At 34.5% G+C, this 14,827-nt stretch overlaps 1 protein-coding gene across 3 annotated transcripts in view; it reads left to right on the top strand.

The window, feature by feature from the left end:
* The window catches only part of rassf3 (Ras association domain family member 3), a 71,170-nt gene extending 57,350 nt beyond the window's left edge, over positions 1-13,820 (top strand). The window contains exons 4-6 of one of the 3 annotated variants that reach the window (XM_056456147.1): positions 4,551-4,806; positions 10,881-10,996; positions 11,077-13,820. In XM_056456147.1, the coding sequence (XP_056312122.1) occupies positions 4,551-4,806; positions 10,881-10,996; positions 11,077-11,229 (525 nt within the window). In that variant the 3' untranslated portion in view covers positions 11,230-13,820. The remainder of the gene's footprint in view (positions 1-4,550; positions 4,807-10,880; positions 10,997-11,076) is intronic. The other 2 variants (XM_056456149.1, XM_056456148.1) reach the window with 2 other exon arrangements.
* Positions 13,821-14,827: the final 1,007 nt, after the last annotated feature.

A 14,827-nucleotide genomic window follows, 5' to 3' on the forward strand; every position in this document is an offset into this window, starting at 1 on the left:
CAATTTGTCCTACCTTGTCAGATTGTCCTACCTTCCATTCAAAAAGTAGGTAGCACATTTTATTCAACTCATCAGATTTTGCTACCAGCGTAAATTTTAATGTGGAGTAGTGTGATATGAAGCTGTAATATTGCCCTAACCTACCTAAACCCTAACCTTAAACTCGGAGCCATCCGAATAGTGTTGGTAGCATAGTCTGATGAGTAGGATATAATGTCTGGAAACCAGTCTTGGGCTGCAGGGTGATATGGCTGTGGCCATCAAATGGACATCAAAAAACAACCACAACAACAACAATTGCAAAAAAATCAAAATACAGTGTTTGCCATGTTAAAAGAAGGCTTTTCTTAAATTAAAACCTAGAAGTGACTCCTAAAAACAAAAACATAAGGCATTAAATATATACTGTTGTATGTTGTATGTATACTGTTTTCTTTTAATTAATAAAAACTTTATTTATTTAAATTCAAGCGTAGTCAACATGTGTGCAAATTGCACTTCAGCACATTCAGGGCGTCCACGGCGTCTTGAAAAGTATTAAAAGTTGATAAATCAATGTAGAGAAATTTAAGGCCCTTAAAAAGTATTAAAAAGTCTCAAATGCTATTTTGCAAGGTGTTAAATTTTATATAATGTTTGATTATGCAATGTATGGTTGTATGCTAACACTTGCCTGAATTAAATCTGCGAATAGGATGCTGTGTAGTTTATGAAATTAATAAAATCCTGCTAGATTTGACATCATGCTGCTTTGTTTACTGCAGTAGCCAAGGCAACATCATTATTTCTGCAGTTCTATTGGCCCCAACCTGCTGAATTAGCTAGATTTTAATAGATTTTTATTCAGTACATGAATAATGTTTTAGTTTTGGATCAGTTTCTTACATTTATATTTAGTAAATATACTGTAAGTTCAAATCTTGCCACTGTGGTTGAAACTTAAAGTGGTTTTAAGGTCTTGAGATGTATGGAAAGAGTCTTTAAAAAAGGTCTTGAAAGGTATTGAATGTCACTCCCTGATTCCTGTATATACTCTGGTATTTTAAAGTCATAATTTGAAGTGTCATACTGATTTCCTCTTTAATAAAAGTTTTATCAGTGTCATATATTACACAAACATTGTTCATAATAACCAAGATGAAATGGATTATGTTTAGGGAATTGCATTTATATTTTAATGTACAGTTGAAGTAGGAATTATTAGCCCCCTGTAAATATTTCCCCAATTTCTGTTTAAAGGAAAGAAAGCTTTATTAAACACATTTCTAATCATAATAGTTTTAATAACTCATTTCTAATAACTGATTTATTTTATCTTTGCCATGATGACAGTAAATAATATTTGACTAGATATTTTCCAAGACACTTCTATTCAGCTTAAAGTGACATTTAAAGGCTTAACTAGGTAGGCAGGTTAGGGTGATTAGGCAAATCATTGTATAACAGTGGTTTGTTCTGTAGACAATCTGGAAAAATATATTGCTTAAGGCTAATAATATTGCCCTTAAAATGGCTTTAAAATAATTAAAAACTGCTTTTATTCTAGCCAAAATAAAACAAATAAGACTTTCACCAGTAGAAAAAATATTATAGTGAAAAATACTGTGAAAAATTCCTTGCTTTGTTAAACATCATTTGGAAAATGTTTGAAAAAGAAAACAATCACTGTGTCGTTGTTCTCATCATAATCTCTTTATCATTGCTTCTAATGCATCACATGACAACCATAAGGACAGCGATGTCAAAACAACAGACTTTACCACTGTACCTTTGTCCAGAAACCAGCGGCTTATCACCGAGCTGGCTTACACTAGTTCTAGGACATATTTATAATATTTCAAGAGCGACGTGTTCTCTGAACTTAGGACTAAACTGGACTGTACTCAACCCAGCAGCCTCTGTGGCACAAACACTTTGTATATGCATATGTGAGCTTAAACTGGTTAGGAGTCCACAGCATGTGTCGGATCACTGAGTTTAAAGTGTGGTTGTGTGTCAGTGCATTGAGGGGGTTTGTGAGCTGTAATTACACCCCGGTGTCTCGACCGTAGCCTGAAGTCACGGCTGCCATGTGGACTAATGAGCTTACAGACAGAAGAGCCTCAAATCTGGGCTCCAACTGGACTGCCAGACAATACTGATAGATGTGCGGTACACTGTTGAGGAAAACAAAACTAATAGCTTACGAGCAAACTATAGTTATACTGTTATCGTTACTAGTTACTTCGAACATTTTGAAAGTGTAATTAAAGGAGTGTAAGTAAGTATAGGTTTATTTATATAGCACCTTTCCCAGACATGGAGTCACTAAGTGCTTTACAATAAGAGAAAACAAGTAAAAGAACACACAACAATAAAAGAAAACATGTTAAAACATATTAAAACTAATTAAAAATCTAAATACAGAAACGCTAATACTGTTAATTAAAAGTTTGACCAAAAAGGGGCGTCTTTAAATGCTTTTTAAAAAGTTCAACTCATCCCAGAGTTCTCAGTGCTATTGGGAGAGAGTTCCAGAGCCGTGGGCCACCACACAGAAAGCACGGTCACCTTTAGTCTTAAGACGAGTTTTTGGGAATGGCTAAAAGGTCTTTGCCTGAAGACCTCAGAGACCAGCTACATGAGTGACTGCTTAAAAGATCTTGAATATACAGGGGTGCTTGACCATGCAGAGCTCTATATGTAATGACCAGAATCTTAAAATTTACTCTAAAACTGATAGGAAGCCAGTGAAGTGCCTTAAGCACAGGTGTAATGTGTGACCTCCTACTGGTGTTAAAAGCCTCGCCGCTGCATTCTGCACAACTTGCAATCGCTCCATAGAGGATTTGTTCAGACAAGTGAACAGAACATTACAATAATCCAATCTAGAAGAGATGAAGGCGTGGACAAGCATCTCCATTTCTTCCTTTGACACAATATCTCTTATTTTTGCGATGTTCCTCAAGTGAAAAAAGCACGTACTAACAACAGATCTAACATGGCTTAAAACACAGAGCTTGATCAAATATGATAAATTTGATAAAAAAAGTGGGCTTTTTGGCACAAAAGAGTGAGGATCACAAATGTGTGTTTTTTGTGTTATTTTTATTAAAGATTACAACAATACAGTGTAAAAGTTATTTATAAAAATTTTTTGCATGTTAGTTCATCAATTTCTAGCGGTCATAATGGTTGTGAATGCATGTAGAAAACAAACAAAAAAACATCCTTAGGACATAGAAAAGAGGAAAGAAAACAATTATAATAATATATTATAATATATAAAAAATTAATAATAAAAGAAATAATTAAAAATTTATATTTAAAAATAAATTAAAAAGAGAATAATAAGGTGGAGAAAGAAAGGAGTGAGCTTGATCATAACAATATGGTTTGTTATTGAAGAATTAAAGCCTTGACAGGAGACCATCTCTTCAGGAAAATAGGTTTTTGAAGTTGCCTATGCAATAACAATGCATATGTTATTTGCTCCATTTCATACAGTCCTCACACTTTTTGAATCCAAGCATTGTATGATGGGAATTCAGGATCACACATGTGTTTTAAATGCAATATTTATATCTTGAGAGCTAAATTACTGTTCATTTGACACATACACACTCAATATAAAATATAAAAGTGACATTTTTGATTTTGCTCCTATTTCCGAGCTGAATTAAAAGATCTAAACCTTTTCTATGCACACAAAAGGCCGATTTCTGTCAAGTGTTGTTCACACATTTGTCTAAATCTGTGTTAGTTAGCGTTTCTTAGCATTCCATGCTCCTCACAAGTGTGGCATATCAAGAAGCTGATTAGACAGCATGATTATTGCACACGTGTGCTTTAGGCGGGCCATTATCAAAGGCCACTCCAACATGCCTCAATGTGTATATATTTTATTTAATTGTAGTTTTAGTATATTTTAAGTTTTTTAAATGTATGCACGTTTTAATATGAGACTATTTAGTATACAAGTTTAATTTTAAATGTTACTTTAGTTGTGATTTAGTTGCCTTGGCATATAGATAAATTATTAAAGTTGACATTATGTATTTTCTAAATAAATATAATATTAGTTTATATTTAATTGATTGACTTTTGTTTCAAGCAACCTAAATGTTTTTAGTGTTTAGTTACAGTTGATGATTAAATTATTCATAAAGAAATTTGCCTTGAGATGCCTCTTGAAAACTAAATTACTGTTAAATTTGATCAAATTAACATACTTTACATTTTAATGACGATTATGTGCTAAAACTGAGATATTTCTCTTTTGTGGACAGATGACACTGATGCATCCACAAAAATTAATCTGCATGATGCATGCCAGGCCAGTAGATGGTGATGCACACATACAGTTTTTTTTTAAGCTATTGTTGTGGTTATAAAGTAAACATCAAATTTTGGTTATAAAATACTTATGCATGATTTTAGACTGAAAAATTTCTCCAAAACATTATTCCCGCAGCATTAACAATTTCAAAATCAACTTACCTCAAATGCATCAAACGTTTTTCCCTTGTGCTCAATGTCTCCTTGGTCTTTTCTCTGTCTGTGTAATGCAGAGTTCCAATGGCACATACACAGGCTTCATCAATGTGCAGATGGACCTGCGGCGGCCCATTACTGTTAAAGGAGGAGGCGCAGGAGGAGTCAAAGCAAAGGAGGCCTTTTACCTGCCCCGCGGCTCCATCAACACCCTGCACATCAGCAACAGCAACACGGTGCGACAGGTGATCGAAGCCCTGCTCAAGAAGTTCACCGTCGCCGACAACCCTGCCAAATTCGCCCTTTACAAACGCTTCAGCAGAGAAGACCAAGGTCAGTGTGTGTGTGTGTGTGTGTATCTTATGTGAGAAATGTGAATTGTCATTTGTCATAAAACAAACACACATCCTGCTTATTTTTCAGACTTTTTGAAATGCATAATACCTCAAGCTATTGGCCAAGCATGAGCTATAGTGAAAACTGCTCAAATGCAAGTCCTATCAATGCAGTCTTTTATTTAAATGGAAGAACATCACAGATTTATGAAATGCAAAAAGGTCAATATTTGTTGATTATTTTATTATTAATGCAGAATATCTTTTTGTTTTTCTCTGGTTTCCTGTGTTGACAGTACAGTATTTGTCTGCTGGTTCATCTATGTTATACATATTAGATTTTATCCATAATATCCCTCTGCATCTCTGACCTCTGTTGACATTTAGTCATTTAGCTTTTGACTAAAGCGACTTACAATTGACGAGGCATTCAGTGATTCAACAAGAAGAGGCAATGCACGCAAGAAGTGCTAATTATACAGAGGGACTGTTCGTGCTCAGAGAATTAAGTGCTAGAGTTAGGAGAGAGGAGGTGTTTTTTGTTTTTGAGAGAGAGAGACTTTTTTTGACTTTTAAAAAGCTATTTATTTTACAATATGTACAATTAAAACCATTTCATTTATAAATTCAAAAGTTTTATCTTATTCCCAGTCAAAAACAAATGTTATTGTCTTCCATAAATACAAAACCTTTGTTAATACACCATTTTTTTCCAAAACTTAATTCGTCACTGTTCATTTGATAATATTCATATTCTAAACGAATTCTTGATTCTATAAAAGCTTTGAACAAATTAATTACATTAACCTTCTGATCTTCCAAGTCAGCTCTGTATGCCTTCCAGATAGCTAATTTTGCCTGGCCAATCATAAAGTTGGAAAAAGTACAAATCTCCTTTTTATTAAAAGAGTACTTGTGACCATAAATGAACATTGTATTTGTAAAATTAAGACCTAACCTGCTAAAAATCCTTTTAAGCATATTAAAAAGTGGTAATAGTTTACAACATTCATAAAAAAACATGAAAAACGTCAAGTTTTTTTACACACAGGACAGAAAAAAGAATCTGAAAAATTGCATTTAAACAAAAACACTCTTGTTGGCAAAGAGCAGTGCAGGATTCGCCATTGCAAATCACTAGACCTTTTTGGTAGAGGGTTTTTGTATAATAAACGCCAAGAGGGCGAAGTAATTTCAGATTCAGACAACAAAGATCTCCATTTTGTATCTTTTCTTCCTTTTAACGGTCTGATAAAGACAAACTTTACACAAATATTATATAAAACTCGCTTATTTGTTGTAGAAAACTGAAGACTTTTTTCACTCTTAAAAGATAGAAGCAAATTAACATCATCATCATCATCATCATTATTATTTTCAAACTGTTGTATTTTTGGCGTTACATGCATTTCTGGAAAAAGGACTTCCGTGAAGTTATTTGACATGGATTCTAATATATAATCTGATAAGGATTGAGGAAAATAATTTTTAAATTTTTCACAATATTCCCCACTATTCTTTCTGATCTACTTAACTTTCCTGGTGATTTCCTGTGCTAAACACCACTTTCTTTCTGATAAATTCAACAGATTTCCAACTCTAGTTATTCCTGCAAAAGCAAAGTTGTCGATGTCTTTCTTTGACATACTGATCTTTTTATACAACCATGGATTATGAAAAAGTGGTTCATTAAGCCCATAATTAAGAGAGAGATGTCAGTGTTTCTACAGGTGGTTTGTCAAGCCCACTCACCTGTGTGATGCACACTTCATAAAGTCACAATGATTATTATTTCTTTTAAGTATGGAGTGATTTTAGGTAAGTGTCTGGTGCAAGTGTCAGTTAAAGTGTTTAAAGTGGACACATTTTGTACTATATAGTTGTTGCAATGCAGTTTGTAAACAAGTTCAGAACAGAGATCAGCCGAATTAAAACAAAAACTGATTTCTAGCCACTCGATCGATGCGTTTACAGTAAACTAATGCTAGCGCCGTCATACAAATTATAATGCAATACAAATTTTATCTTCGAGCGCTTTTAAAAACCACACAAGTTGACCAAAGTGCTTCACAATTTCATACTGAGACACACACACACACACACACACAATTTAAACTCATGCGCATGACTCAGGTCCTCTAGTGTAGACTGTATGTGTTTTGGCAGGACCAGATGCATTCCTGGAATAGGTCAATCTCATGTGTATTCATGGACACACACACACACACACATATATCCAGGACAGGCTTGTTACTCGAAGCATATGTGCACGCGTGTGCCAGGAATACACCATGCCAGCGTAGTAAACACCAAACATACACACTGCAGCTGCTGTCTGTGCCAACCTGCTGAATGCAGATACTAACCAGCCTCATTCCAAACGGGTTATTATTACCATACAGGGATATTGTGGGTTAGGATTGCAGTTTTCTGGTTCATTTTAAATGGTTTTATGGTGCTGTATCATGAGTGGATTCCTGAGGAGATCAGCATTGGATTTTCTCAGTGCTTCTCCAATCCATCTCTGCCGTCTGACAGACTCCTCAGCCAGTCTGACGTCATACACACACAGTTATTTTGTTAGATTAGCTCCAGATTTTGCTTCAGCACAGACTAAACTAATGCATATGAACAACTAATATATTGAATGGCATTCAATAGAAAATATGAATTAAAAAATAGATTTGTGAAGGGTGTACTTATACACTCACGGGCCACTTTATTAGGTACACCTTACTTGTACCGGGTTGGACCATCGCTTGCCTTCAGAACTGCCTTAATCCTTCGTGGCATAGATTCAACAAGGTGCTGGAAATATTCTTCAGAGATTTTGCTCCATATTGACATGATAGCATCACACAGTTGCTGCAGATTTGTCGGCTGCACATCCATGATGCGACTCTCTCGTTCCACCACATCCCAAAGATGCTCTATTAATTAATAATTATCGTAACTTAAATCACTCCTAAATATTGTGTTTTACATCTGATTGCCTCAAGGCCTCATGATATCCTCCACACTGTGCATTTGAACATATAAAAGTGATGATCACCTCTATCATTGAATTTTGAGTGTTTTTATCAACCTAGTTACACCTGTGGTGTTTCCGGTCAAAAGTGACCGCCATAGGAAATGAATGGGTATCCAGGCTATATTCATTCATCAGACAGAAAACATCCCCACACACACACTACGCCAACTCACTCACTCACTCATTTCAGACTGAACAATGTCTTTTGCAGGTAGACATCTTTTTTACGAGCTTATTGCGGATCCTCCAGCCTGATCTCACAGGGAAACAGAACTATTTTACGTTTTGTCAGTTTAGTGGCTAATTCATGAGTTCAGTCGTACAAAATTGTATAATTTTCAAAAGGAGGCGTGGCACCTAACCCCACCCCTAAATCTAATCGTCATTGGGGATAAGCAAATTGTACAAAACTGTATGAATGAGATCGTACAAATTCATATGGATTAGCTACTAAACCAATAAGTTATGAAATGCCCTGAAAGTGTCGGATTCTCCAACGTGAATCAACTTATTAATTAATATTATCCTAATAAAGTGGCAAGTGAGTGTATATATTGATCACTTAAAATTGACAATTTTATTAAATGCAGATAAAAGATCATTTTTATTCTATATCCATCACCCAACTGTCTAAAGTACTTATATTATATTAATGTAATTATTATAATATAAAATGTTTTAATATAACACATTTTGTTAGTGATCCAAATGTGAAAAGTCCGACTTATTTAATCGTGTCACAGTGAATTCAGTCACATAAAATCTTCTCTTTGATTTATTACATATTAAAATGTAATACATGCGCTGAACTGAGTGTCGTTGCTCTTTGGGGAGAGATTGCATTACACTCATCTTCAGTTATTTAGTAGGAGTGTGTGGAGGAGCGAATCACTTCTGCTGCCAATAGGGGAATTTTGCTGACGTTTGTGCTATTATTTTTTTCTTTCTCTCCACCGTCTGAGAGTGTATTTTCACGAGGTCTCACCGCCGTGAGAGATCACCAGCACATGCTAAGAGACGTGTTTTACAGCTGTTTTTAATGCACGTAACGGGTCGTTGAGCTCTTAAACAGCCCGTCTAGACAACTTTCAGTTCAGACGCTGATAAACTCCCACCTCACAGCTCATTATTAAAACAGACAGACCCTCAGGAGAGATATCGGCATATAAAAGAGCATGAATCAAGCGTATTAGTGTAGACATAATAGCAGGATGTGAGATGAGTGATTCTTCAAATATGAAGAAATGCAGGTTTGTGGCCTCTTGAATTATTTCCCATGATGCTCGAGTAAACGCAACAGTAAGTAGAATTGCTGTCTGTTCCTGGTGTTAGGTGGTGCTCTTCCTTTTTCTCATGTGAAGTTTGTTTTTGCTTGTGAAATTTGGCCTCGGATCAACATTTAGAGGCTGTATTGTTTGGTGTTTTCCTCTTTGCGGTCTGGGAGATTTTTACTGTAAAGCACCTGATTATGGGCTGAGTAAAAAGTTGAGATTGAGAATTGAGAATATTGAGAAGTTAATATATTATATTATATTATATTATATTATATTATATGCAACTTTATATTTTTAATCATGTTTGTGTACCGTGCTCTCTAAAAAAACGTGCTAAATAACTGAAAATATTTTAATTTCTATTAAATATTTGTGTTTATAGTCTATTTTGGCAACATTAAATGTTTTTTTTTTAAAACTAAAACTATTTATAAAATGAATCAAAATAATTTGGTATTTCGTAGTCTTTGCACATCCAGAGCTTGGTTTATTTTATTTTTTATTAAATGTTTGTGTTAATAGACTATTTAAGAGACATTTGTATTTATATATATATATATATATATATATATATATATATATATATATATATATATATATATATATATATATATATATATATATATATATATATATATATATATATATATATATATATATATATAATAAATCAAAATATGTTTGTTTATTATAGTGTTTGCAGTGTTGATTATCCACTTAGGAGACATTTAATCGTTGTTTTTTTATTTTTGTAAAATCTATTTAAAAAAATGTTTTAATCATTAATTTATTAATAATAATTATATATAATTAGTAATTTAAAATTTTTTTATTTTCTTTTATTAAAAAGCTGTGTTGATGATCTATTTAGGATATATTAAAATATTTTTAAAACTATTTAAAAAATAATTTAGTATTGGGTAGTTCACATCCAGATTTTAATTCATGTTCTGGAAACAAAAATAACGAAACATGTTGAAATTATCTCTGAGAAATCTTGTGAAAATAATTATTTTTAAATGGTTAAACTAAATTAAAGGATGTGTATTCAACAAATTATTTTAATAATCTAAAATGAAATAATAAATAATAATAATAAATTGTGTATTTTGATTGTCGACAGGTTTGCATTTTATTCCTGTGCTAAAAGCTAATGTATATTTTAAAGGTTTAAACCCTCCCTCTAAAGTTACAGCTATAAACTGACCCTTATTTAATGATTATATTTTCTGAAAACATTGTTATTAAATATTTAGGTCCATTTAGGCAACATTAAATCGTTATATTTTTACTAAAATTATTTATAAAATTAATCAATAATTTGGTATTTGATTAGTCTTTGCATATCCAGAGTTTGGTTTATTATTTTATTTATTAAACATTTGTGCTGATTGTCTATTTAGGAGACATTAAATATTTTTAAATCCTTAAAGTATTTCCAGAATTTGATTCCCACATACTGTCAGGGAATGCTGTCATTTTGAGTTAAAAAAAATTGAAATGCTTGTAGAAAACTATACAATACTTAATGATAATAATAATAATAATAATGATAATAATAATAATTAAGTGCATTTTGATGTTAATTTATAAAAAATGATGCTTTTTTTAATATAAAAAAGAGTTAAAAATAAAAAAGGTAAAAAAATCTGTTGACCTTCATTACGCATTTCCAATTCTGACTCTGTTTCTGTAAACATGCTATATGCATGAAGTGTGTGATGCTAACGTTATGTGTGTTTTGTGTCTGTCTCTGTGTGTGTGCAGTTTACACCTGTAAGCTCTCCGAGGAAGAGCATCCTCTGTTTTTGCGTCTGGTGGCAGGACCGAATACAGACACACTCAGCTTCGTCCTCAAAGAGCAGCAAACCGGTGAAGTCATGGTGAGAATTGACCTTTAACTATCTCCGACGGAAGCTTAAATCAGCATGCAATCACACTAAACCTCTCTCTCGCTCAACAGTGGGACGCCTTCTCCATCCCCGAACTGCAAAACTTCCTCCGCATCCTGGAAAAAGAGGAGCAGGACCAGTTATGCTCCATAGACAGACGCTACAACACGTATAGAGAGAAACTGGAGGAGGCCATGAAAACAGCAGCGGGACGTCCTGGATAAAGCCAACATACAGTACACAGTAACAAACAAACTGTAGCGCTGCTGCCTCTAGTGGTCACTGTGTGTCATGAACACTCATTTCTGTGCCAACGGGACACCAGAAACTCACAGGAGTTAAAGCTGACCTCCCTCAATGCACCCCGTGTGCCATATTTACCATCGTTTTCCACTCTTTCACACTTATTTCTCTTCCTTTACCTCTTGTGGAAAAAATCGGAGCGTATTTAATTGACGGATGCTGTGGTTTGTACATATTTCTGTTTGTTGTTTTAATTTATGTTCGTTTATTTTACGGAAGAGTCTTATTTTATTTCAAACGCACGCAGATGGATGGGATCGGGGATTAGTTTTTAGTTTCTAATTATTATTTGGTCTCTATTAAATACCAAATGACTTAAAACGGACGTACCCAACCAAAGACAATGTTAGGCTTTGATGTGCTGTCGACAAATGTAGAGCAGGCGGACAGGAAGTGTTTGTTTATTATTGGATGCGGTGATATAGGGACAGGATATGAGATGCGAGTTGCTAAACGGATGGCATCAGTGCATTTTTTTTTTTATTAAATCAGAGAATGAGAAATGCATTGTGGATTATGGAAGTGGTCCAATTGGGATTTGAGGAAGTCGTAGATGGAAATGTTGGAAAGTTTGCATGAATGAGTGTTTTTGGGGTCGTTTTTGGAGAATGGTGCATCAAAATGACCTTTTCTAAAGCAAATAGTGCTCATACATCAGTGTAGCACCTGCAAATTTAATATAAAAGGGCGTCTTCAAGATAAACGACTGAATATGGCAGTAATTAAGATGTTTGTTTTGAAAATCCAGCCTAAAAATAGCCACGTATACTTGGCTGTGGTGTGATTATTTGTGCTAGTGATTTGTGAGTATACATTCATATATAATCACACTGATCTGCTGCACCAGGAGGATGCAAATAAAGTGGTGCATGATCTGGGGACGTAGCTGGAACTGTTACTGTTGTAAGTAAATCGAGCACTACTTTGTCACAGCACACAAGGTCAACATTTAAAGTGATGCTTATATCAGTAGGTGATTTTAAGATATGTGTTTAATCTCTGTATGCTAGTGCTGCATGATGGTTTTCTGATTGGTACTGCAACATTGTCTATGTATTGCGAGGACGTGGCGCTCTCTTGTGGTCAACTGCTGTAACTACATCTCTGCAGTTTTGTCAGCGTGTGCTTTTTTTTTAATAGATTTTTTTCTGTATTATTATGTTGTTGTTGTTATTAGTTTTATATGGAAGCTTTTTTTCTGCCGTGGAATTAAAGTAAAGGTAATTGCGACTTTTTGTTTCACAATTCTGACTAATTTTCTAATATTTACGAAATTGACGTCTTATATTTAAGACTTTCTTTAAAATGCAACGTTATTTTGTGCAACTTTTAAATTATGAACTCGCAATTCTGCTAAAAATTTAAGTTGTGAGAGACTATGGACTTGCGTTAAAATAAAAAAGTCTTAATTTTCAGTAAAGTAGTCTGAATTATAAGTCATTATATTAACTAGTTGCCATTTTGGGACTTTTCGAAAGAGTTTAGTTTTCAAAAACGTGCCGAAATGATGAAAGAAGTCGTCGCAAATTCCCATTTAGTTTGATGTCGTGGCAGAAATGAACTCGGTTATATAAACCTCTAACCAAAGATATAGTTATAAAGCGTCGTTTAATTTAAGTTTGAAACCAATTGCCTGGTGCAATCAGTTTTGTGCGTCTCGATAAACCGAGGTTAAATTACAATATGTCTTGGCAACTTTAATTGTAAACACTGGGGTCAATAAAAATTAGCTTAATTAGCGTATATCGTTGTGCGAACATCACGACAGTCTCAAACAAATATATATATGCAACGGAAGAGGATTTGTCAGGGGAATAAGACCAGTAATGCTTTTTCTGGGCACTTTATGTTTGTCAATTCAGGGAATTATTTGATTAGATTTTATTATTAGACTTCTTCAGATGCCTGTTGTCTTCCACTGTTGTCTTTTAAATGGCATTGCATCTAGTGGAAGGTCTTTTTTTTTAAATAATTAAAGCTGTTTCAGTACTTGATTTTATTTTATTTTATTTCATAAACAAGCTTTTGTTTGTAGAGTAAGACTGTGAATGAATGTTAAACTGTATTGATGTGCAGTGAAAGGGTTTTAGACGGACACATGCATGTGTTATATTAATTCATGCGTACTTTTCAGGCTGTTTTAAGACATCGACGGCCGTGTTTAGACCCACAATTCTGCATTTGCCAAAAACTCTCTCTTTTTGTTTGTTCTGAAAGTGACCTGCATATGATTGAGGGTTTTATGGATGTTTATGAATGAGGTGAGCTTCATTTTATAGAAGTCGAAGAGCTTAAATGAGCATCTGTGTAATCCTGATGAATCCTGATGTCATGCTTTTTTTTTTTTTTTTGAGGGTTTGTATTGTTACCAATCGTGGCCTTTCTTGTTAAAGACATGGTTTCTTTAAATAAAGATGCTAAATTTCTCAACGCCCTGAAGCCTGTTTGTGTTTCTGCTCACATCCTGCTGTAAAAATCCTCCCATGAACACTTGATCTAATTTATGATGCAATCAGAGAAGTGATTGTTTTAATTCAGTGCAATTCAGTGCTTTTAAACAGTGCGCAGAAATGAGTGATGTTTTTGGGGTCGTTTTTGACGAATGGCAGGTCAAAATGACCTTTTTTTTATGCAAACATCACATCTGCTGCACATAAATAAAAAAAATGTATATAAAAGTGCGTCTTGAAGATAAACGACTGAATACATGACGGATTTTAAGATGTTTGTTTTGAAGCTCCAGCCTAAAAATAGCCATGTGTGCCTGGCTGCGGTGTGATTATTTTGCTAAGGAATTTTGACAGACTCAGAAAAGTGATGGTTTTAATTCAGTGCAACTTGTTTGTCATTAAACATGCTTTTATACAAAGTTGTATTTAAGAATATAGACTTTTTTTTTTCTACACAAGGCAACTTTAATTTCAGTTGCCAAAATAAGTGAAGTTTAAATTTTAAACTAATTTCGAGAGGAGCATGTGCTCATGATTGACCCAGCTGGTCCACATTAGCTAATCATGATCCTCCAATCAAAGGATCCCAAGTCACTATATATATCCTCAGTTCCTCTCTACAACTATCTTCGTCTGGAAGAAACCCCCCTCCTCCCCTTCTTCCACCTTTATCCAGAATGGGCGGCATGGTGGCCCAGTGACTAGCACGTTTGCCTCACAGCAAGAATACCAATGGCGTTGGGTCTTCACTGGGCCATCTGGTGTTCCTGTGCGGAGTTTGCATGTTCTCCGTGCGGGTTTCCTCCCACCATCCAAATGTGCTCTATATTATAGATAAAATAAGTCTAAATCTTTTTTCTAATGTCTTACTCTCAGGAAGTTCACCTTGGCCTCAGCAGCGGGGGAGTTTCAGATCGACCTGACCTCAGTCTCCCCTCGCCCTGTGAAAGGAGGGAGCCCTGGGCTCGAGGATACCATGAGCTCAGGGCTCTCTCCCGGGACCGCACGCCAAACAAGCTATGTATAAATCATGAGCTAAGTGTGAACTCTTGAAACTCATTTATCGAAG

The sequence above is a fragment of the Danio aesculapii genome, chromosome 4 (genome assembly GCF_903798145.1).
Source record: "Danio aesculapii chromosome 4, fDanAes4.1, whole genome shotgun sequence".
NCBI classification, from domain to species: domain Eukaryota; kingdom Metazoa; phylum Chordata; class Actinopteri; order Cypriniformes; family Danionidae; genus Danio; species Danio aesculapii.